This window comes from Alosa sapidissima, chromosome 8 (assembly GCF_018492685.1).
Source record: "Alosa sapidissima isolate fAloSap1 chromosome 8, fAloSap1.pri, whole genome shotgun sequence".
Lineage (NCBI taxonomy): Eukaryota > Metazoa > Chordata > Actinopteri > Clupeiformes > Clupeidae > Alosa > Alosa sapidissima.
The window spans coordinates 28447615-28472076 of NC_055964.1; the positions used below are offsets into that span (position 1 = coordinate 28447615).

Below are 24462 nucleotides of genomic sequence, written 5' to 3' on the forward strand. Positions count from 1 at the left end.
TGTCGTAGTCCTGAAGCGCCTCCAGCCAGCGAGCCAGCTGGCCCTCTGGTTCTTTGATGTTTAGCAGCCAGGTGAGCGATGCGTGGTCCGTTCTCAGCAGGAACCGTTTGCCGTAGAGGTAGGTTCGGAAATGGCGCACTGCCACCACCACAGCCAACAGTTCTCTGCGGGTCACGCAGTAATTCTTCTCCGCTCGGTCCAGTGAGTGGCTGAAGTATGCGACCACCTGCTCGCCTTGCTCGCCTGCTTGAGAGGGGACGGCGCTGATGTCGTGTCCAGGATGAATGGCGCTGGTGTCGTGTCCAGGATGAATGGCAGTTGAGGGTCAGGGAAAGCGAGCACTGGGGCCTCACATAGCACCCTCCGCAGCTGCCGGAATGCCGCGTCGCACTCTCGTGTCCACTCGAAGAGCTGGCCTTTGTGCGTCAATCGATGCAGCGGGCTGGCGACTGTAGCAAAGTCCCGGATGAAACACCGGTACTATGACGCCAGGCCCAGGAAGCTCCGCACCATCGCGCAGAACAGGCCAACGTCTCACCTTCTCCACCTTAGCTGGGTCGGTGGCCACTCCGGCGGCCCCCACAACATTGCCCAGGAACCCGGTTTGCCTCTGGAACAGGTGCCACTTTTTCGGGTGCAGTTTGAGCCCAGCACCCCGTGTGGCATTGATCACCTTCTCCAGATGTCCTATGGCAACGGTGAAGTCTGTTGCATGACACAGGATGTCGTCCAGGTAAACCACGCAGCATGTTCATGGAATGTCCGCCAGGACACGCTCCATCAGCCGCTCAAAGTTCGCTGGCCCGTTGCATAGGCCGACCGGAAGGCCCCGGAACTGCCACAGCCCTTGCCCGATGGTGAACGCTGTCTTCGGCCGAGCTTCCGGGGCTAGCTCAATCTGCCAGTAGCCGCTGCGCAAGTCCAGCGAGCTAAACCAGCAGGAGCCAGCAATGCTGTCCAGCGCATCATCAATGTGGGGGAGAGGGTAGGAGTCTTTCCGGGTCACCTGGTTGAGGCGCCTGTAGTCAACACAGAACCGCCACGAGCCGTCCTTCTTCCGGACGAGTACAGCCGGCGCAGCCCAGGGACTGCTTGGCTCTATCACTCCTGCCGCGGCCATTTCCTTGATCTTTTCTTCAGCTGCTTGTCGTTTGGCGAACGGTAAGCGATAAGGCTGAAGTTGGATGGGCCGGGCATTTCCGGTGTCGATATCGTGTTGGACCAGGCTCGTTCGGGTGCAGTCCTCATCTCTTGCGGCGAAGATGTCGGTGTACGCTGCTAGTAGCCTCCGCACCTGGCTACCCTGTGCTTCACTCAGCCCCTCACAGCTACGAGTGCAGAGTTCATTTACGGCTTGCCTTGTCTCTACAGAGGGCCGCGCTCTCTGAGCGGAGAGTGGTGTTTGCTCAACCCGCTCTCTTGGCTCCTCCCTGGTGGGCGTGAGCTAAGCAGTGGCGGACTCAGCAAGCAGCAAGCGGACGTGGATGAGACCAGTTGTTTTCGCGGGCTTGTGTGGGGAAGGGCGGAGACTCAGCGAGCGGACTTGGATGAGACCTGTTGTTTTCGCGGGCTTGTGTGGGGAAGGGCGGAGACATAGCAAGCAGACTTGGATGAGACCTGTTGTTTTCGCGGGCTTAAGTTTCGCGGGCTTGTGTGGGGAGGGCGGAGTCTTGGATGACGAGCACTCTTTGCGAGTTCGCTTCCTGCGGGCTTGTGTGGAGTGAGTTGGAGAGTTCTTCGTCGCACCAGCTCTCCGCACTTCATGCTCTGTTTTCCCCGCCGTGTGCAACCCTACGCTGCTCGCCCCCAAGTGTAGTGTGAACCGGGAAATGTCCACCACAGCCCCCCATTTCTCTGCATGATGCACACGCACACCACTTTTTGTCCATACAGTTCCGCTCGCTCTCCGGTGACTGTTGTGATGTTGTTTTTGTCTTTTCCCAGCCTCTGGGTTTGGCTACCAGCGTGCCGGGTAAGAGCGCACAAGCGAGATGGTGGAGCCAGTATTGATCAAGGCACGACACCGAGTCCCGTCTAGCATAGATTCCAGTTGCTGCTACTGGAAGAAACTGGAATGCATTTCCACAGAATTACTTTTGAAATCTGATCCCTTATCATACCTGTTCATTCTTACTCGTCGCTCGACTTATCGTGACTAAATTCAAGATGGCTGCAAACGCTAAACTTTGTGAAGATACTGTCTGTATAAATCGTCTTGTAAGTAAACTACCAGTGCTTTTTCAAAGTTCTCAATGTCTCGTCTTAAATGTCAGGGCCCTCGGAAGTCTACCAATGAAGTGTGGAGATACGTTGAGCCTTGTAAATGGTGTAAAACAGTGATTTATTTGCATGGCTAGGCCGATGCCGAGGCAACCCCATTGAAAAAGCTGTTGGTAGCATCGCCTAACTAGTGCCAGATTTTGGAGAGCAGGGGACAAGCCGAGATGGGCTATGAGACATACGTTCACACTCGGTATCATGTTTTAACACACTTTAGGTCAATATCACACCGGAATTCTCCTTTAAGTTTTTTTTTTTTTTTCTTTTCGAAATACTTTACAGTACAATAATGTTTTCACGTCAACAGTACAATGTGTAATGCAGGTTTTCTTTAAAAATTAAATTCAATTGAATTCAAATATATTAGTCACATACAATTATACAGAGTATATATAGTGAAATGATTGGTCCACTGTCTCCATGGTTGTGCAATGTGTAAACTAGATGTATCACATAGCGGTACAAAATATGACCGCCGCTCAGTCCTGTACATCCGAAAATAAATCACACTTCAATTTGTCTACATCTTTTACTCCATCCCCCACTCTTGAAACTTTTGTGTATGCTTGTTTGGCATGCCTGAGTATGTGTGTGCGGCTGCACAGAAAGTAGCCTACTGGTGCTGAAAAGGTGAATAGATTGTAGAATAGCCAAAGAAGATGTAGCATTGTTGTAAAACCTTAAAAAGTAGGGCAGTTCATCACAGTTCATCCATTGCAACTGGATTGATGAAAGGTCACTTACACCTGTAGGCTACATTGTATTTGGGAAAAGCAAAAGGTATCAGCATAATGTTATTTATTTATTTATTTATTTATTTATTTCTAAACAAAAACATCTCTGTCAGTTCCATGCCGTTTTCAACAGCTATCAAAAACAAAGGTCATTTTTGGTTTGATGGATTTTTTGTGAATGTTTCTTCTTCTACATAAGATTTTATTTTTATTTTATTTATTTATTTTATTTTGTCATCTTTAGTTCATGTGATACTTTATTGTTAATACACAAATTAATTAACAGTAGTCTGAAACGAAATGCTGTTTTACATCTAACCTGTGGTGCAAATAACTGACATGTCCAAATGGGCCTTGATGAAATGCATCGCTAGACTGTTCATACACATTTTAACGGGCCAAAGTTGAAGAGCTGTTGTCCGTTATTGTTCGTGCAAATATAGGCTGATTCATGTTCCCTTGCATTGTGGAACTGAGGTCCATGGCTAGTCTGGCTTTCACCAGACCAAGCTCAATCTTATAAGAAATCAAAAAATAAATAGCGGGCAGATCAGGCTGGGTTCACCCAGCCTAGTCATAGGCACCCGATATTGTTTAATTTTCCGATTGAGTTATCCACGCTCTGCTTTGCAATTCTAAATGCAAAAATGCATCAGGGAGTTATGACAAAACTGTAACTAACAAACTAGATCCTAATAGAAAGCTGTTAGCTTCCCTAAGCTACAGGTAGCCTTATAAGGTAGGCCTATTTACAACATAAATTGTCAATAGGCTATGCTGGCGACACAAATAAAATCTCCTTTGGAAACCAATGGCTTACGCCTTACAGTATCAAGCAGACTTAAACTGCCATATCGTGGCGAAAAGTTGTAATAAAATTCACGCAGCTCCATGAGTCAAGGAAAGCGCAAATGAAGTAGCCACTTCTAAATGGGACCCACTACACAGTTGCTAAAGCAGCCATAATGAAATGAAGGTGTCATTGTTTGGATACTTCACACACACGTGCTTTTTAATTTCACAGACTACAACTACCAAGCTGGAATCAAAGCACATCGATTCCCCTCTCACACCCTGCACGCACTTAAAACAAATAAACAGGCGTCTCAGTCTCACGCATGTATAGGCAAAACTGTATCAGACCGGTGTAACGTTGATTTTTGTAGCACGTCCAACAAATGACAGTCGAAAGATACAATTACAGTGCTGCTATCAATTTGCTTGGTATAACCGCATTTATAGTTTTCTACAAATGCAATCAATCAAATTGGCCTCCATCACTCAACCAACGCTAACGGTAACATTACCTAGGTCCTTATTGATATTATAAGATTAACGTACCTGCAGTAAAAACCAAGCATGTCCGATAAACATCCTCAGATTTATTTCAGCTTCAAGAAGAAATGGGAATTACATTTCATGTGAACATCGTCCTATCCTTATTAGACGTTCTCTGCGGTAAACTACAGTCCTTGTAGGAAGCGTCCATTGTTTTTCCAACCCACTTTTAACTTCCAACAAAATTACGTCTCACTGCAACGATGCGCTATCTAGTGGACAAACGACTACTTATCGCCAATACTGGTAATGCAGCCATGATGATGATGAATATTTATTTTGGCTTTCTTTTAATCCTACTGATTTTGTAATTATGTATCGGCCGTTCTAATACCGATAGTATGTGGGTGCCTGTGTGTGTGTGCATGTGTATATGTGTGCACCGCCATCTACAGGCCAATGAGTGTACAGTCACTAAATGTACACATAACCTAATTTTCTTTAGACCCCCCATGGATAAAATTCTACGAAACTTGGCATACCCCCAGAGAATGCCAGGTCAATCATACACATAAAATTTGGTGCAGTTCTGAAGATAGGGGCGATTAAAGCAAAATAATATTGCATTTTCATTTTTTACCGGGGGGGTGCAAATCACAAATGAGTGATTATGGGCCAGGTTGATGTGGGCCCTTGAGACCAACATACCATAAAATATTCTTCATCCTCAGTGCCACGGTTCAGGTAGTTATTTAGGAAAAACTGGGGGGGCCCAGCACGGGGGGGGGGGGGGGGAAGTGGCCCCCGGGGACGAAACGAAATTTTTCCGTAAAAGTCTAGTGGGGCTACATACCCACCAAATTTCATGTGCACCGGTGTTTCGGTGTCCCGGGTATCGTTGACCAAAAATTCAGGAAGTAGATGACGGAAAAAAAAAAAAAACTTTGACAATCATTATATGACCGCTTCGCTAGCTTCGCTAGCGACGGTCATAATAAATAAGGAAATAAATAGAAAAAGAAGACATTTCTAAAGTGCATGAGGAGTTTCCAACATGCTTGTGCTCCTGCTACAGTCCTTATTCAGTATCCAGATAGCTTGGGGATAGAAACCGCATTGTTTCTCTCTGTGTTGGCCCTCAGGCAGCGGTAACGTGTCCCAGAGTGTATAGGGCAGAGAAGAGGCAGTTGTTGGGGTGACTGGGATCTCTGTTTATTTTCTTTACTCTGGACTTCACTCTCCTGATGTATATTTCCTCTAGGTTGGGTAATGCACTCCTGGTGGTACGTTCAGCTGATCTTACTACTCTCTTTAGGGCTTTACGGTCTTGCTGAGTGCTGTTTCCATAACAAGCGGTTATATTCCTAATAATACTTTCAATGGTGGCTTTGTAAAAGTTCTTAAGTTGCTGAGGTAGCACAAATTACTTCAGGCGTCTGAGGTGAAAAAGATGCTGGGGTGCCTTTCTCACCAGTGAATCAACATGTTTGGTCCAAGTCAGAGGAGGAGATGGGGTGGAGGCGGGTTGCAAAAAGGCTTGCAGAGAAAGCGGTAACAAATGTGCCCTGAATGATGTCCACCAATTTAGTTGATCAGCTGATCAATCAGCTAGGTAGTCAGCTGAGCAGTTAGGCAAGTTGCTGGGCGTGACTCCGTGCCTGAACTACCCTAGTATGCTCCATTTTGACACTTGAAATAGTGCAATTATTTTCTGTAAGGGCCTATGTAACAGGCTTTTTTGTGTGCCACACAAACATAGGTCTAGATGTTAGTTCAGTTAATTAATGGCAAAAAACATTTGACACCTTTAAAAAAAATACAATTCCTGCTTAGGCCTATATATGTGTTGAGCAACAGTAATATTGTCAGTGAATGTTAGGCTAGCTAATTACAGGCTTATTGTAGGCTACCAAAAATTCCAAGTGGTGCTTTAGGCCAGTGTTTCTCAAACTTTTTCAGACCAAGGACCACTTAATCAATAAAAAAAACAGTAGACCTACGTCAACATTATATTACAGAATAGGCCTACTCACTGAACCACCTTGCTTACTGTTTTTGCACCTTGCTTATTGTTTCAGAGGATTCATATTAAAAACTGGCGTAGCTATAGGCAGTGTTGCAGGATTTACATACAAGTTGGTTCAATATTGCAACTATTGCAATTACCACGTTTGCTCGCGGACCACTTGAGATAGCTTTCGGACCACCAGTGGTCCCCGGACCACACTTTGAGAAACACTGCTTTAGGCTACTGGCCTTCTTTCTCAAACGAGGTCTAGAGAGTTGGGGCTTGACCTAGCAGCTAGTCAAGAGAGGTGGGGCTTGACCTCGCTGGACCTAGGCTCCTCCTACTGGTTCTGCAGTGAGCTCCTTCTCCACCCATGGGCGAATCAGTGAAAAAAATAGGTGTGGTGAGGCGCATAATCAGAATGGCTATTTTAACACCACTGACCAAGTAATATCTGGTCTAAAGTGAAATATGTAATCCACAGCTATTTTGATGGATGTCACAAAGTGTAACAATTGGTGAGACCTTAGCAACAAGTCCCAGGCAATTGACTGGTCTGTCCTTAGGATTTTTATTCAGTCATTTGAATATTAAGTGCTGCTTTTTAGAGCTTTGCTTTGCTTTTTAGAGCTTTTAAGGCTGTTAAAATGCAAAAGTGAAATTAGACACGATGAATCTCTACTCGGCGAAATTACGTTATCGTGGAGCCGTAAAGTGAGATATGAGGTTATGATGCCAGTCATGTTGTTTTTCTCTGGAAATAAACAATGGCCATATAAAGGCTTAAAATGCTTCAGAGGTAAACTTATTTGTTGTCAAAGTGAGGTCAAAATGAATGGGGGTCAATGGACTGCTAACTCTAAATGGTCATTTATTAGCCTCAAAAAATCATATCTACAAGAAAGGAGCTTCTTTGGTGCCATCGGAAACTGTACCTCAACACCAACGTCCTTGACCTGTGGTGTTCCCCAGGGGTAGATCTTGGGGCTACTATTATTCAACCTCTATATGCTCCCACTTGGACAAATCATTCAAAATAATTTGATTTCATATCATAGCTATGCAGATGACACACAAATGTACTTAGCTCTATCACCAAACGACTATGGTCCTCTTGAATCTATGTGTCAGTGTATAGAACAAATCAACACCTGGATGTCTCAAAATTTTCTTCAGTAATAAGTAATTATAGTAATAATATATTAAGTAATTATATTTGGTAAAAAGGAGGAAAGACTCTCCACTCTCCTTGACACAAAAGGGTTGAAGGCAAAGGATACTGTTAAAAATCTTGGTGTATTAATTGACAGTGATCTAAATTTCAACAGCCACATGAAAGTGATAACTAAATCAGCTTTTTACCACCTCAAAAATATTGCCAAACTCAGAGGGCTGATGTCAAAACATGACTTAGAAAAACTCATTCATGCATTTATCTCCAGCAGGGTTGATTACTGCAATGGACTGTTCACAGGCCTTCCTAAAAAGACTATTAAACAGCTTCAGGTGATACAAAATGCAGCAGCTAGGATTCTAACAAAAACTATAAGAACTGACCACATTACTCCAATTCTTAAGTCCTTGCACTGGCTTCCAGTAAGTCACAGAATTGACTTTAAAGCACTATTGCTTGTTTATAAATCAGTAAATGGAGCAGGACCTAAATACTTGTCAGACATGCTTCAGCAGTATACACCTTCTCGTTCTCTCAGGTCCCAGGTGAAAAACCTGCTAGTAAAACCCACAGTTAGAACTAAACATGGTGAAGCAGCTTTTAGCTGCTATGCGGCTCAGCTGTGGAACCAACTTTCGGATGACATCAAAAAGGCTGCAACTGTAGCCAGTTTTAAATCTAGACTTAAGACCAAACTGTTCTCAGATGCTTTCTGCTAACTGTGCCGAGTTACAAATTCTGAATCTGCCTTGATAATTATTATGACCGCCGCGCAGCGAAGCGGCGGTCATATAGGTTTAGTCATATTTTTTTTTCTTTTTTTTTTTTTTTGCATGCCCAAATTTCCGTCAATGATTCCTGGGACACTGAAAGACCGGGGTACACGAAACTTGGTGGGCATGTAACCCCACATGGATAGCATGGAACCATCGTTTTTCGTTTTGATCTGTAGCCCCCCCGCTGGACTGGACCCCCCGAAAGGATGGTAGGGCAGACACAGTTTTCTGTGAATATCTCGAAAACCATAGGGTTTAGGAGGACCATTTTTTTTTGTATGTTGATCTCAAGGGGCCATGTCAACCCATTCCATAACCACTCATTTCATGTATAGCGCCACCTAGTTAAACACAAAAAAGTAAAAATGAGGTGTTGTAATTGAAGGTATCTGTGACCTAACATAGTCAAAACTACACGAAATTGTAAGTGTAGGATCATTATGACACCCTCTGTATGCACGCCAAGTTTTGTGGAATTCCGTTCATGGGGGGCCACACAATAAATGAATTTATGTTACTATACCCCAACTGGCCTGTAGGTGGCCGGAGACAGTTTTCTGTGAATATCTCGAGAACCGTAGGGCCTAGGAGGTCCACCTTTTTTTATGTATATTGGTCTTAAGGGGGCATGTCAATTTTTTTCCGTATGTTTGCCTCCAGGGGTCATGTTAACCCATTTCATGTGCACACATGTGCACAAACAGATACACACACACACACACATACATTCACAGTAATCATACGTATGACACATACTCACACAGTAGACATATGTACGCTTGCATGCACAGGCACAGGCACAGGCACATACGCAGGCACACACACAAGCACGCACACACAGACACACACACACACACACATAACATAAACATGTACATGCACACATTTCAAGAATTTCTCAGAATTATGAACAGGCAAGATGGAGGTGGGGTTGTATAAAATGAATTTTACATGTGAAATCTATGAACTAATCATGTTTTGGTACTTGTTGTCTAGCAGATACCAGTGAGAATTGAGTGTGGATAATGCAATTTAGTGAGACAGAATCATATAGGCCTTTCAGCGTGATTTATTTTTGTGGAAAAAATGTGCTGGACTGGGCGGCGGTCATATTTTGTACCACTCGGCGGTACATCTAGTTCTACCTTGTCTTTTATTACTTTTTTTACTACTTTTGCCTTTGTTTTTGCTTACTAATTATTCTTTATTTTTAAATGATTTTACCTTGTGTTTTATGTTTTCTTTTTATTATGATCTTTACCTTTTAACTATTCTTTGACTATATTGCCCTTCTATGCTTTTATTTGTTATTATTGTTTGGTTTTGTTTATGTAAAGCACATTGAATGACCTCTGTGTATGAAATGCGCTATATAAATAAACTTGACTTGACTTGTCATTTATTAGCCTCTGAGCTTCCCATAATGCCATATCACAAATGAATTTCTGACCAATCACCATTCTGCACCTGTCTTTAAAATTGGTTTCAACTGATGTTCTCCTCCTCCCTCCACAACCACATGGTTTATGTCAGATTGTCTAGGGGGTAGACTATATATTTTATTGAACAATGTACCCAGGGTTGTGGCAATTAACGACCTACGGTGCGGTCTAGCGCATTATCTAAAAATCTTACACCAGAAAAATCTGGTCTATAGCGAAAGGCGCATATGAAGCACAGTTGAGGACGCACTGTCACAAGATGTAGGCAGCAACTCCTTTGCAGGATAAATGTCCTTAGGTTTTTTTATTCAGTCATTCGAACATTATTGGGGTAAGTGTTGCTTTTTTCAGGCGATGTTTTCGATGGTAACCCATTGTCAGTCAATAGTGAAAGTAGTTAACTGTGTATAACTGCTTTGTCGTTGACTATGACACCATGGTGAAGTTTCACTGTGCCTGAGTTCAAATAATAGACGAGTGCAGGTGTGTGTAGCCTATTCTGCTAGGTTTTAGTAAAGCATAGTGAAATATCTGATCCATACATTCTGCAAGCAAATTCCTTCAAATGCTGATTGTCAAAATACTGATGAGCTGTTTTAAGTTGCGCTGCTTGCTGTTAAAGGGAATGACAAATGTCATTGTCATTGGTTTAAAGGATGTTACGCCCAAAACACCCATGACTGAATAAGAAACATAAGTAAAGTTACGTAAGGGATAATGTGTAGAACACCGGTCATTACTGGGAAAATAAGTCCCGACAGGGCGAACCGGACCACGACGCGCAGCGGAGGGGTCTTGTTCCGCCCTGAAGACGTTCTACATTATCCCGCTTATTATACGGCCAAAACGAAATAATAAACTCCCCACAATATGACTTTAGCCTACAGTACATAACCTAGCCTATTTGTTACCGTTCATTTGCTGAGAAACAAATAGTTCGCAACAACACATGCTGCTGAACTTGAATCAAACATTCTTCAGAACAGCGGTCCCCAACCCGGGCCATTCCTAACCGGGCCGTAGCCTACGACATGAGTTTAAAAATAAATAAATAAATAAATAATTCGCAATAATGTCACGTTTTTACATGACATAGGCCTATATGCAGTTGTTTGATTGCACGCATGTTTGCATTTTGCAAGGTCTATTTTCTTACGTCTGTCTGTCCCGCCTTCAACACTTTTACATATTGCCTTTCAGCGCTGCGCAGCCTCAGGTCAGCTCACTTCACCTTCTTAGCGAACGGTAGTGTCACACGTTAGCTAAACTGCTAGAATGAGCAACAAAAAACAAGCATAGCAGGTCACTGGCCAGTGTTTGAGTTGCGAGAGCCGCTGCAGAGATTTCTTACAGAAAAAAAGTCACCGTTAGCTGCACATTTTAGTGATGAGGACTGGGTGTCAAAACTCGCTTACCTGTGTGACATATTCGGGTTGCTTAATGACCTCAACCTGTCACTCCAAGGGAGAATGACGACTGTCTTTAAACTGGCAGATAAAGTCGCTGAATTTAAAGCCAAAGCTTGATTTGTGGGGACGACGAGTGGACCGGGGTGTATTTGATATGTTCCAAACAGTAGTGGGGGTTTTGGGAGCGACTGAGGCAGGCCCTTTCTCTCGCAGCTGGTGCGCGATCACCTTGTTGCGCTTTCAAATGAGTTTGAGCGTTACTTCCCATCCTCCAAAGATCCACGGCAAACCAATGAGTGGGTCCGCAACCCATTTGTCAATATTGAATAGTCCTAATGTTTTGTTCCCATATTTTGTTAAGCATGTTCACACATATAGATGTAGCTTCAAGTTGTTCAATATTCATAGTTCATATTGTTCAATTTTCACTTCTTCAAGTTCACGTTTTTCACATGTTTAAGAGATCGTTACCTTCACTGTTCATACATAACTGGAGCTAGTTCTTTTCAAGTAATGCGCATGCACAACACATATGGAACATGGAACATGGAACCCCCGACAATTTTTTTTAAATTCTAAAACAAAATAAAATAATGCCCCCTTGGAAATTCCAAATGCCCCTTTGTCACTGCACTCGGCATCAGGCCATGGGCAAACCTGATTGATGCCAATATGCTGGTGACGATCACAAAGGTTTTTCTGTGTTTTAAAAGAGAAAAAACAATAACAATGGATAAAATGCTCTGTTTCTAAACAGATTTAAGTCTTTATTGAAGTTTTAGACAGTTTCAAAGACAGAAAAGGGACAACTGAAACGTAAAGGTTTATTTACATTAGATTATTTTAGATACAATGTATTAAAATTAACTATTTTATACATGAGTGCAAATTACCCTAATTTTTTGGCATGCAGAAAAACAAAGAAACTAACAGACTGGGTTCAACACTGTTCACATGGAACAAACATTGAGTTGGACAGAGACTGACATTCAGGCACGAACTAGACACAATAATCGTCAAACACGTAATGAGAACATGCTCAAATGTCCGGGCTCTTTTAAATGTGAGACTTAGGCTGTCAGAGGTCTGCTTGCATCCACATCCATAGGATCCAGCATTTTAAGTGGAGATAAATTAAACCACAACCATGACAGACTTGTGCAGAACACCTGGGAAAACAGGTTGAGTTTAAACAGGCAGATTACAAACGGTGAGTGCCATCAGTGCCATTTGCAACATAGCACAATCCTGAACTAACAGGTAAGCTACTGTGTGAAATCAGCTGGCATGTTGCATACGAGGGGCAATGCAGGTATTACTTTCTTAAACTGAACATGACTTTCTTAAACCTTGAACTTGAATTTCTTTGAACCTTGAATTTCCCCTGGGGATCAATAAAGTATCTATCTATCTATCTATCTATCTAAACTTCTTCAAGGACATTACTTTATCTCTAGGCTTTACTATGCTTCTACACTGACATCAGTGTTAAACCAGAAATAATAGGACAGCTGTCAGTCTGGAACAAATTTGTTGCAGACCAAATACCCTTAACAGATGTAACACGATGTAGGAATTCCCCTTTTCAACAATTTTGAACATGGGTCCATTTAGCACTACAGGGCTACCCAATTTGTCTAAAACTTTAAAAAAGGGCCATGCATCTACCCGTAACAAGAATGTTAAATACCAGCCATTCCAGGGGTGCATCGGCAATATCAGAGATTCTAGTCTCAAACTCAAAATGAGTTTGAAGCCATTATTTTAAGGTAAAAGGACTACATTGGTTTGCTTAACAAAACCTTCTCTTCAGCACTTCCTTTACTGACACAGTGTAAGTACATGGTTTAAATTTGCGGTGGTTTAGTGAAAGGTGCACAAGGGAGACCTTTTCTCATTCGAAGCATCGGAGAAGTTCAAGACACCACTGGGATATACAGAGAATGACACATGAACATCACTGGCAGAGGCTCCGTTTCAAAAACAATTTCCCCAATAAGTGCCTATGCCTTGCATATAGTAGGATACACAAACATGTGTCAATCGGCCTACACTGACAAGAACACCACAGGTCATCACAGAACATCATATTGCCTTTTTATAGATGGATGTCACCACTCCATGAAGGTCATACAAACAGATGATTGGATGCAGTATCCATGGAGTTCAATGGAACAAAAAAAAGGTGCTGAAAACTTGCTACAGAAGAGAAAGTGATTCTTGAAGTTGATTCTTGAGAGAGAGAGAGAGAGAGAGAGAGGAAGAAGACATGAAACTTGTATCATCCTTTCATATTCATGTTGTTGTGGTTCCAGTTCTGACTTTTATGGAAAGCTGGCTCAGATTTGCAAGGCTCAGGTGCCTCTCCCGGAGGAGGAGAAACACGCAACGCAACATGGAACATGAGGTCTGATCGAGGCTTCCATCTCTCAACGGGACATCATGCGGACAAATTCTGTATAGGGCAGGAAAAAAACGTGAAGTTATTGGGGAAAGAGGTAACATTTCACTTGACAGTATCGACATAAGAGTTACATGACACTGTCATGACACATGAAACCTAACCCTAATCCTAACACCAACCCTAACCATAACTCTAAACCTAACCCTAATCCTAACTGTTATGACAAAAACCGAATGTCACTTAATAACAGAAGTGTTATGTCATAAACGTTTATGACTTGTTTGTGACACGTTCATGACAGTGTCATATCACTCTTATGTCGACACTGTCAAGTAAAGCGTAACCAAGAATTTATCAGTGTAGATGAAGAAGGACAAGGCAATATCCATGGAAATGAGTGTGGCTGATGCAAAATGGCACTTGTTTATTTACCTATATTTTACTCTCAATTAGCCAGTGGTGATGGCCAGTTTAAATAAGAACAGTGGAAGAACATGCCTAGAACTCACCCTCAAAGTCCACTCTACCATCACCATTCAAATCAATGTCCCGCAGGATATCCTCCAAATCTCTATGACCAACCTATAAGTGACAGATGACAAAACAGTACTTTAATAAATTGTAAATTGGAACATTTTCTGTTGCATATTTACATAATAATGTTTATTTTTTGTAAAGAGGAAGTCTAACGAAGGCCATTTCATTCTGGGCTCTCACCTGCTGTCCCAACAGCTTCCTCATGGCCTCTCTCAGCTCTGAGGTGCTGATCTCTCCATCTCCATTGGTGTCAAACTAAAAGGAGAAAACAGCACTCGCCAGCCTTAGTTTAGCATTGGATGATAACTTCTATTTTTGCACATGAACATCTGTGCAATGTTTATTCTGACTAGATATATGTGTATACATGAAGTGACAACACTGATTGAGGTTTTTTTTTCCAGAAGAGGGCTTGGAAGAGAAAGAGAGAGATAGATGAGAGAGTGATATGTTTAGTCACAGGGTTTGCCTGTTTTACCTCCTTAAAAGCATCTCTGAGTTCCTTCACACCGATCATGTCTGCTGTCTCGGCTAGTAGTTTTGGACCCATGAGCTCTACAAAGTCATCAAAATCCACATGGCCTCCCACTGATAAAGACAGAGATCTATTAGGACATCTCTGGACACCCTTACCTCATTTTTATAGGTCAATGAATATAAACACATAAAATGCATTCAGACATATATGTGCACAAACACATATAAAACTCACAGTTCATGTTGATCTGCTGGCTAAGTTCAATAAGCTCCATCTCCGTTGGCATGTAGCCCATTGTCCTCATACAGTTTCCTAAGTCCTTGCAGCCAATGAAGCCATCCTTGTCTTTATCAAATTCCCTGAAGGCTTCACGCAACTCTGAAGAAATACAACACAGAGAATTTCAATACACTTTGTGTGAAAATTCATTTTTTGGACATTCAGCATCAAACACAGCTTCACAGAAGAAGGGGGAGGTAAGAGGAAGAGGGGAAAAGGTATGACCAAGTAGAGCAAGTAACAAGTATATGAAGAGAAGCAGTGGAATTAAATTGTCATGTATATCACTATTGAATGACACGGTAACAATACAGTGAGCATGCTTATGTGAACCTGCAATATAACATAATACAATATCGTGACTATTCCATACATCATCATTAAAATGCATATGTTTAGTAAAAGTTCAATGTAACCCAAGGAGCGCTCACTGGGGAGAAATCCATTTCAGGATGCCTCCCATGTGAAACCTCAGCGTTCAACATAAACAGGCCGAGAATGATGAAGAACTACCCCCACCGTCTGAACAGCAACCAAGCCAACTCACCATCAATCTCCTCTGGCCTCAGCTCCCTGTCCTGTGAAAACAAAACAAAAAACAGCACAGTGAGTCCATGTCATAATCGACTAAGCATATTGCGGAGAACAAATCCGCACCATGCATGAAAACCACAGCATTTCTTTCACGTAGAGTGTGCAAAATGTTTGAGCTGCTACCATTATAGTTATCTCGGCTGCTGTGAACAGGAAGAAGTCTGACTGCTCTATGCTCATCATAACGCTGTATCTATGAAGGATCTTGAGAAACCTCACGGAGCCTCAGTTTTATGGTGTGTAAGTGTGGCTCACGTCACTGGAATGTATTTTGACTGCGGTGGTCTTTGCTCTCAAGGTCATAAAAGATAATAAGATCTTATTTTGGACTGCACTGTACGTCACAGGTGAGCCACCAAATCCTGGAAGCAAGCACATGAACAGCATGAAAGAATGCAACCCTGGCTACAACAATGACGCGCACCTTTAAAGGAGATGCAGAGGGGAGAGACAGAGGGAGTGAGAGAGAGGGGAAGGAGACACGCAGAGAGATGGAGAGGGAGAGAGAGAGATGGTTCCCAGAAGCCTTACAGGTTAACAACAAGGACCAGTAGTGAGAGTAAACACTATGCACCACTGACATCACAGCATACAAAACACATATGCACATGGACCCAGACACTCGCTCTGACGCTGAGCCTTGAGCAAAAATAAACCCGTCAGGAGCCTACTTATCTGCCTATATTTAGTTACTCTGATGATGTGGGTATTGGTGATCAATACATGTTTGCTTGTACCCTCACTCAATTTCACAGATCTCCATTCATTTGAAAGGGTTTTGTTCTGACTGAGGATAGACATGACGCAGATAAACACATGGACTCTAGGTGTCCTATTCACACATTATGGCATACAAGAGTGCTGTACTTTTGAGTGCATATACATTTCCATACGAGTCTTCAAGAGCCATATGTCTGTGCAGGTGTTCATATGTATTAAATCTGGAAATTATGCATTTTCATGTCTGTGCATGATGCATTGAATTATATATATAAATATATATATATATATTGAGCATATATGCACAAATGTATTCCGGAATCCCTGTATACACTGTATGTATGTGCATATGTGCTAGTGAGTGTGACCTGTAGGAATATGTTTGTATGCCCAGACTTACGTACAGCCTTCCGCGTATTGACCAGGCCCATGGGGAGGAAGATGCAGGCCGGACCCAGGACAACAGCATGCATGACAGAACAGCTCTGAACTAGGGCCATCAGGGGTTGCCGGAAGGGCCTGGTCCCTGGACCCCCGCCCGACCCCTCCACCTCACTGCACTGATGCGCTATCCCACACTTCCACCACTGCTGCTGGAAGACCTTTCCCCATGGGACCAGTGAGTCGGGGGTGAGGTTGATTCAGGGCAGAGACAGAGTTAGAGATGTGCAATTGTGACCAGGGCTGAAGTAATTTGAAAACATATTCAAGATTGTTTACGAGGATCCCACATAAAGTGGATGATGAAGTTTTAATGAGGATTATGAGGAGGTTGCTGGAGATTATTAATGTTATTATTTGTTTTGGTGTGATCATGTGTAATAATGCGTTAAATCAGAAGAGATATTATTCAGAGATATCATTTTTTTATAAAGTGACACAGTACTTAAGTGAGAAGTAGCTAAATATTACCTTACAAAACCATAATCTTTCTACTTTACTGTCTTTTTGGGTTCACTTTTCAAGTGGGCCATCAAAACAATAAACACCACTCTAAAATCCACACCACACAGCTATGCCATCTCTTGCCGTGAATTGGGCTTGGTGAATACAAGTCAACATTACAACACTAATATCATCTAGAACCAGTGTCACTAATGATCATGCAGATGTGTTAGCAAAACCACTGCAAGTCAAGCAAGTATGCCATGCTCACTGTTGTTTGTCATTTGAAAAGAGCCATTTGTTAGACTAAAACCAAGTCATGAATGCTTAGATACTAGTTTTATAATAAATGTCTTTTGCATTCATGTACAACAATAATTGGTTATACTTTACTTGAAGGCATCTACATAAGAGTGACATGACACTGTCATGAACCTGTCTTAAACATTATAAACAAGTCATAAACGTTCATGACATAACACTTCTGTCACTCGCTTCTGTCAAGTGTCATTCGGTTTTTGTCATGACAGGTTAGGGTTAGTGTTAGGATTATGACAGTGTCATATCACTCTTATGTAGAAACCTAAAGTAAAGTCTAAAGTGTTGCCCAATAATCTTCTGGAAGACAACCCAAAGATGTTAACAGACCATAGTGACGTGAAAACATTAGCACTGTGCCCATATTGTGAAGGAAAACATTAATGCAGAGTGAGTTTTCTTTCACTTCCCCATTTGTACAACACCACTCACACTCTGTCTGCAGTCTAGAGCGTAAACGCAGAGTTCATGTGATGCCAGATCTCTGAGGCTAGCCAGACTGTGCTGTCCTGTCTTATTAGGGTGTCCTTTCGAGTTTTCTCCCACACAGAGCACTGGATGTGGAGATGTGTCCTGACTCCCAAACTGTGCAGTGCTATTCCGCTGTGCCAAAATCTTACGTAAAAAATTCACACAGACAAGCAAGCCTAACGTTACTCTGCATTTTACTACTGTAGAACTTCCATTCATATCCATACATTAAATACTTTCACAAAAAAGTAGATTGCCTCCTTTTTTATATGAATGAACTCTAGCTATGCAGTCTTCTCAAGTCTATGGTAGTCATTTTCTAATTCAGTTTAGAGTTTGAACAAATTACTCCTCCACCCATGACAAAACAGCTGCATGGGCAGAAAAATAGGACCGATCAAAGTCATTTATGTATCCCTGTGCTGACAGAACAAAGATGGGCATAGCAAAGGTTCAGTTGCACTGAAACATGAATCAGTGTTGTAGCCTACACAGAGCCACGAAGCTGAAGTTACATGTTGTGACAGCTTCTGCCAGAGTTATTGTAAACACATAAAAACCTCTGTGTGGTATGCTGCCAGTTTCAAGCAGAAGGAATAGTCACCTGCCCACTGGTTACATTCATAGCGCTATCTTGCTTTTGCTAGTGCTATAGCTCATTATTCCTATGAAAACATGTCTTTTAATCGTGTTGGCAGACTGGTTGGTGGACGGTTACAGCTAACTATTCAAGATTGAGAGCTGTATAAAATAAACACTCATATTGGGAGACTCTCTGTAAGATTACAGTGCTTGCCAAAGTCATTTAGCGGAGTGATATTACATCAGTGCCCATGCTCCCAAATAAATTATTCTATATTCCTGGCATTGCATCAACAGCAGAACTTGACCTTAACTCACAAGATACTCAATACACACTTACATTCAAACTCATTACAAACAACTCAAGGTCTCTACAAACAACAACAAGGTCTCTTTTTGTGTAAAATTGGAGCACCAAAGAGGTCAGCGTTAAACCAAAAAGTAATAAAAAAAACATTGCTTGGATTTTTTTTTCAGGCAGTAAAGGGCAGACGGAATGACTTTTCCACAGGGAGGATGCTAGGAGACAGACACACCATACTGAGATAAGACGTCTATGCACGCATTTGTAGTGAGTGCACCATCCTGTCTCCACTCCTTGTTGTAAAATCAATGGTTGTCTTGTGACTGTCTGCGTCCTAACTCATAACATATCTGGTTATAAGGAAATTAAATTGAATTGTTGTGCATTAGCTGATGCCGTTTTAAATATGTCCACAAAGAGTGACCCTCTCAAAATGCTTCCAAGAGATAACTTGAAAGATTATTTACAGGAACTGTACTCAATTTGAAAGCATTTTGTACAAAGATCCATATTTTTGATTTCAATATGTAGTGCTTACAGAGAAAACAAACATGTACCTTGCTTTTGTAAGTTACAAACTGCTTATCGGTGACGATCCTCACACTTTTGACTTCAGGTTCACTTCAACTGACTATCCTCCTCCTTTGCTAACTATCCTTCCATTTTTTCACTTCAGCCCAATCCTTTTCACACAACCCACCTCCTAATGCACGGGCAGGGCCAGATTTGACTAATTCAGCCCAATCTGTATTTCTCCTCTCTCTATTCACATTCTTCCCCTCAGGACACAATACATCAAGTTCTGTTGACTTATTCTCTTACATTTTAAGTGCACAGTCATCCAGTCCTGTATTATAAACGACTGCTTAATTATCTGGCTTTTGAGACCCACCCCCCAAGCCCCCCACCCAGAACAGAACTAACTTGATACATTGTGTCCTGAGGGAAAGAGTGTGAACCTCTGTGTTAATCACCCTTCTCTCGTCTTCCTGCACAGAGCTTGTGGATGAGACCTCCTCCTACCTGCCTGGTTTTAACTCATCTCATCTAGAAGATGGGAATGGGTGTTAATCTTTCATGCACTACTGTCTGACCACACTGCACGGGGAATGGGAATGGAGCCAGAGCTGAGATGTGGGGACGTTGGTCTGTGGAGTGAGACCTTCACACATTTTTGTGTGGCTTCAATTGATTTGTTGAAGCACGCTTGTGAAACGCGTTACTCACTCACATTAAGAAAATTACGTCACTTGTCAAATTACTGAATACAATGGGCGATAGTACTTTTTTGTGTTGTCAGTGGCACAGAAGACGGCAAAGAGTTGTGAAATATACCGTAACTGGTGTTATGAGATATGCTCAAAGAAAGAGAGACACAAGAGACAGAGAGAGAGAGAGAGAGAGTAGTGGCTGAAAAGTCCATCCTCTTTAATAAAAAAAGCACATGGCCAATTTTCCATTCATCTATCATAACAGTTTACGAAGCTGGCACTTGACACCCACTGTAAACACTCTCAGTGAAACAACACACACACACACACACACACACACACACACACACACACATACAGACATGCACAAACATATATGCACACACACACACACACACACACACACACACACATACACACACGCATACAAAGCCAGAAATGATTAAATTAAGATAAATAAATGTGTGTTAGTAAACAGTTTACAATGTAAAAACAAGATAGACAAACAATGTAAACTCTACAATTCTTGCTTTACTTGTTATGAAGTTTTCACGCAAGCAGAATTTGAGCTTCAGTAAAGGTGTGCGCATTTCTGCCTGACTGAAAATCGTTGCACCATCATCAGTCTCTGAGAATTAAAACAAAATGCCACAAACACTTGACATATCCTCTTGCCTAAAAGGAAGGCCATCATTCAGTTTCTTAGATACATATATTTAACTTGGAACGATCTTAATACAAAAATATGCAAACCAGAATCCAGTCATATGATATCCGCACTATGAGAGTTTTTTTGTCACACTAACCATGAGGCAAGAGATTAGAAAATGCTTTGAACATGTCGACAGTGGGAATGCTTTGAATAAAGATCAGATATAAATCATTCATCTGCACAGCTCTGATTGCCAGCCCATGGAGCAGAAACAGATTCATCTGTAATTGAGCATGCCAAACAGAGTCCGAGGGGGGAGAAAGAAGCAACCGACAAACATGGCAACTGACCCAGAAAAAAAAACTCCTTGTGTGAATGTGAACTCCCTATCCAGAGAGGTTAAGAAGAAGTCATCTGTTTTTCAGGATTTTTTTTAAGTGTGGATTTGTGAGATGGCCAATGTCCTCATAATCTGCGGTGGGGTTATCAGATCACATTCTGAATGTACATGTTCTTTGACAGAAGCTGCCTTTCTGTCATCTAGAGCCAGACCAAACCAATGCCAGAGGATTTGTCACACATCAAACATGTGCTAAGTAAACACACACACACACACACACACACACACACACACACACACACACACACACTCACAGAAAGAGAGAGAGAGCATTCTATACAGTTTACCACATGATGATACTTTTCATTTCTATTTCTGAGATGAATTAAATCAATTCAGAGGTATTAATTGAGTAACATGAACGTGATGCATTGTGTGCACAGTAATCATGCCTCATGCAAAGGTTAGATATTTGCTAATTTGTTGCTTGGGTGACACTTGCAGTAAAAACACAATGTGACACAATGTTAATACACACCATGATTTGCACCATATAGATCTACATAATGCTTTCAAGTCAGAGTAACACAAGCTTACCTTCATGGAGATATTTCCAAAAGGAGATTTAACACAGTTTCCCATAATCTATAATACAGCTGTGCGTCTGTGTGTGTGTGTGTATGTCTGTGTGTGTGTGTGTGTATGTGTGTGTGTGTGTGTGCGTGTGTGTGTGTGCGCGCCCACACACTATGTTTGTACCTCTCTAGATGACAACAAAATTAGAGAGAGAAAAATTTCGAGAAAGTTGTGTTGGATGGCCATAAAGACCCAGGAGAGAGTGATCGAGGAGAGGAGAAGTTCATGTGAAGAGAGGACTAACTCTCTAACTAAGCAAGCCAGAGAGAGGGAGAGAGAGAACAAGGAAAAAAGAGAAATGATGTACAGAAGAGAAAGAGACACACACACACAGAGGGAGAGCAAGAGAGATAGAGAGAGAGAATAAGACAGAAAGCAAGAGTGCAAGATGTCTAATAAAGAGGGTGTGAAAGAAAGCTGTGAACACTTGTTGATTTGCCAGCTAAGCTGTTCTTTCTCTCTGTCATTCTTTCTCCCTCCCTACTCTCTCTCTCTCTCTCTCTCTCTCTCTCTGGCATTCGTTCTCCTTCCCGTCTCTCTCTCTCTCTCTCTCTCTGACATTCGTTCTCCTTCCCTTCTCTCTCTCTGTCTCTCTCTCTCTCTCTCTCTCTCTCTGGCATTCGTTCTCCTTCCCTTCTCTCTCTCTCTCTCTCTCTCTCTCTCTGGCATTCGTTCTCCTTCCCTCTCCACCACGCCCCCCACCACGCCTGCTATGAGAGTGCACCGAGAGGTTAGAGATTCATTCAGACCTGGTCCTAGCACCAGGGGACCAGACCACCTGTCAGGATCTGGCCCGGACTGTTGGAGTTTGTGCCACCCTGGTGGCCATTTTGTGTATTGTCCTGTGTTTGTTTTTGCCTGTTCCCCATGTGCTTTGTGTTACCTGCCTGTCATCTGTCTTTGTCTCCGCCCCATCTCCTTATCTGGTCTGTGCTTCCTGTCTTGTTTGTTTTCCCTCCATTTCTGCCTCCTCACCTGTTCCCTGTTATTGTCTCGTTGGTTTTGTCCAGTCCTCTGTCTCTCTGTTAATTGCTCTGTGTATTTCTACCCTCCTGTTTCTCTGTTCCTTGTCGGATTGTCTCTCTGTTTGTCTAGTCAAAGTCCCATATGTAAGTAAGAAAATCTTTAAATGTAAAGTTCGTGTTAAAAATAAATTCTGTTTTGTCCGTAATTCTGCCTGGTTGAGTCTTGCACTTGGGTCCTCCTGCACAACCCTGACACCACCGAGCTAAACATTTGTGTTAAACAGATGGCTAAAAATACCACGCAGAACACACGCACCAGCACAGACCTAGACGCGTAAACAGATATGCAACAAAACGCATGTGCATACACATACTGTACAACAGCCTTCCTTCCAGACAGAATATACACACCTGCTAACTTTATCAAACACGCATAAACATACTCTCATGGTTTGTTAATATTAATAGAGCCAGTGTAATGGTTTAGAAATGTTTCTTGTCCCCTTAACAAACAATTAGTCTTAACAGCTCTCTTTTAGTTCACATCACAACTTCAATTCCCACACACCTCTCTCTTTTTGCTGTTATTGTTCTTCGGACTTTCTTGCTTCTCTGTTTTCCTCACCTTCAGACCCCGCATTCCCACCCCCGGCTCTCACTGTGAGCTTTAGAGAGCACTGTGCATCACTCCTGATGCCTATGGACCCTTTTAAGAGAGTTCCATTATCAGCATCATAGTTGGCCCCACAAGACTTCCTTTTTAACATTCCATATGTTATCTTAATGTAGAGGAAGTAGATTGGGGCCCAAATAGAATGTTCAAGCATTGTTTTTGTTTTTATTGAGGAAAGGGTCTATTCATTATTCATATGCTGTCAAATTAACTGATAACAAACACATCAACATACACAAATACAGATGAGTGTACACATCATGCTTGTACATTTTCAAAATGTTTGTCACATGCATACTGAATGTGTAATGGAAACCCTATTACATGCAACACAAACCTACTAAGGTAATATGCAATGTAGTAATTACATAAATATCCACTTGAGTGTAAATACACTCAAAGATGTTGGCAATAGCAGGCACTCATGCACAGCGCAAATGTGATTTGTACGTATGAAACTCTACAAACACTGCTGTGGAGGTGATAAAGTATGTAAAACATTCACACACATATTGCACATATTATGCAAACACATAAGTGCACAGATGAAATACCCTTGCACAAAATGTTGATGCAAACTAAAAGCAAACACCTGAGAGACCTGACAGTTTATTTGCATCACTTTTCACCCAGCCAATAGCCTGACGAGCCAGACCCACATTAAAATGTAGGGTCTGGGCACTCACCGTTCGCAGTGCTCAGTCCGAAGGGCAGGATAATAAGTTGTCTTTCAAAATCCCTCTGCACGCAATAGGACAGCGGCAGCGCAATGAGTCCCATGCGTTTCCCACCAGCGGAGCTAGTTGGCTAGTTCAAACGTTTGCCTACTTAATAAAAGCTTAACTCATGTCACACTGTTTGCCAGCAGCAACATCCATCTTATTTGTTTTCAAGTAGCAGGGAATTCAAGCCAAACCTTGCAACTCTGCCATCAATCATTATGTTAAGCCCACCTAACGACTCTATACACGATTTCATTGGCCTGATTAAGTTTCGATTTCTGGAGCTCACAAGCCAACGGAGAGTTGCTGGACTAGCCCTGGCAGCAAATGTAATTTGCGGCCGCTAGGGGCGCGTCTAGATTTCTAGGCTACCCAGCCAACCAAAGTGAGTCTACTAGCTATGAGCAAGCTGCTTTTGCAATTATAAAGCTGTTGTACAAAAAGTAAACTATTTAATGATTTTCAGTAAGCAATACACAATTGATATTTACAAAATGAGGAATATAAATTATTTGGAATAGTAGATAAGAGAAGACAAGAGAAGAGAAGAGAAGGGAAGAGAAAATAATCATTCAATCACACAAAAGAAG

At 42.2% G+C, this 24462-nt stretch overlaps 1 protein-coding gene across 5 annotated transcripts in view; it reads right to left on the bottom strand.

Annotated features, from left to right (window-relative positions):
- Positions 1–24462, bottom strand: part of cabp1a (calcium binding protein 1a) — a 45243-nt gene that overhangs the window by 12613 nt on the left and 8168 nt on the right. The window contains exons 1-9 of one of the 5 annotated variants that reach the window (XR_006033457.1): positions 21474–21494; positions 16518–16715; positions 15347–15377; positions 14755–14898; positions 14521–14630; positions 14223–14297; positions 14015–14087; positions 12611–13556; positions 9591–9600 (exon numbers count right to left, since the gene is read on the bottom strand). Coding sequence is in view for 1 of the 5 variants with exons in the window: in XM_042099920.1 (XP_041955854.1) it covers positions 13531–13556; positions 14015–14087; positions 14223–14297; positions 14521–14630; positions 14755–14898; positions 15347–15377 (459 nt within the window). In the remaining 4 variants the exon portion in view is untranslated. Of the gene's footprint in view, positions 1–9590; positions 9601–11888; positions 13557–14014; positions 14088–14222; positions 14298–14520; positions 14631–14754; positions 14899–15346; positions 15378–16513; positions 16986–21473; positions 21543–24462 lie in introns of those variants that run through there. The other 4 variants (XR_006033459.1, XR_006033458.1, XR_006033456.1 and 1 more) reach the window with 4 other exon arrangements.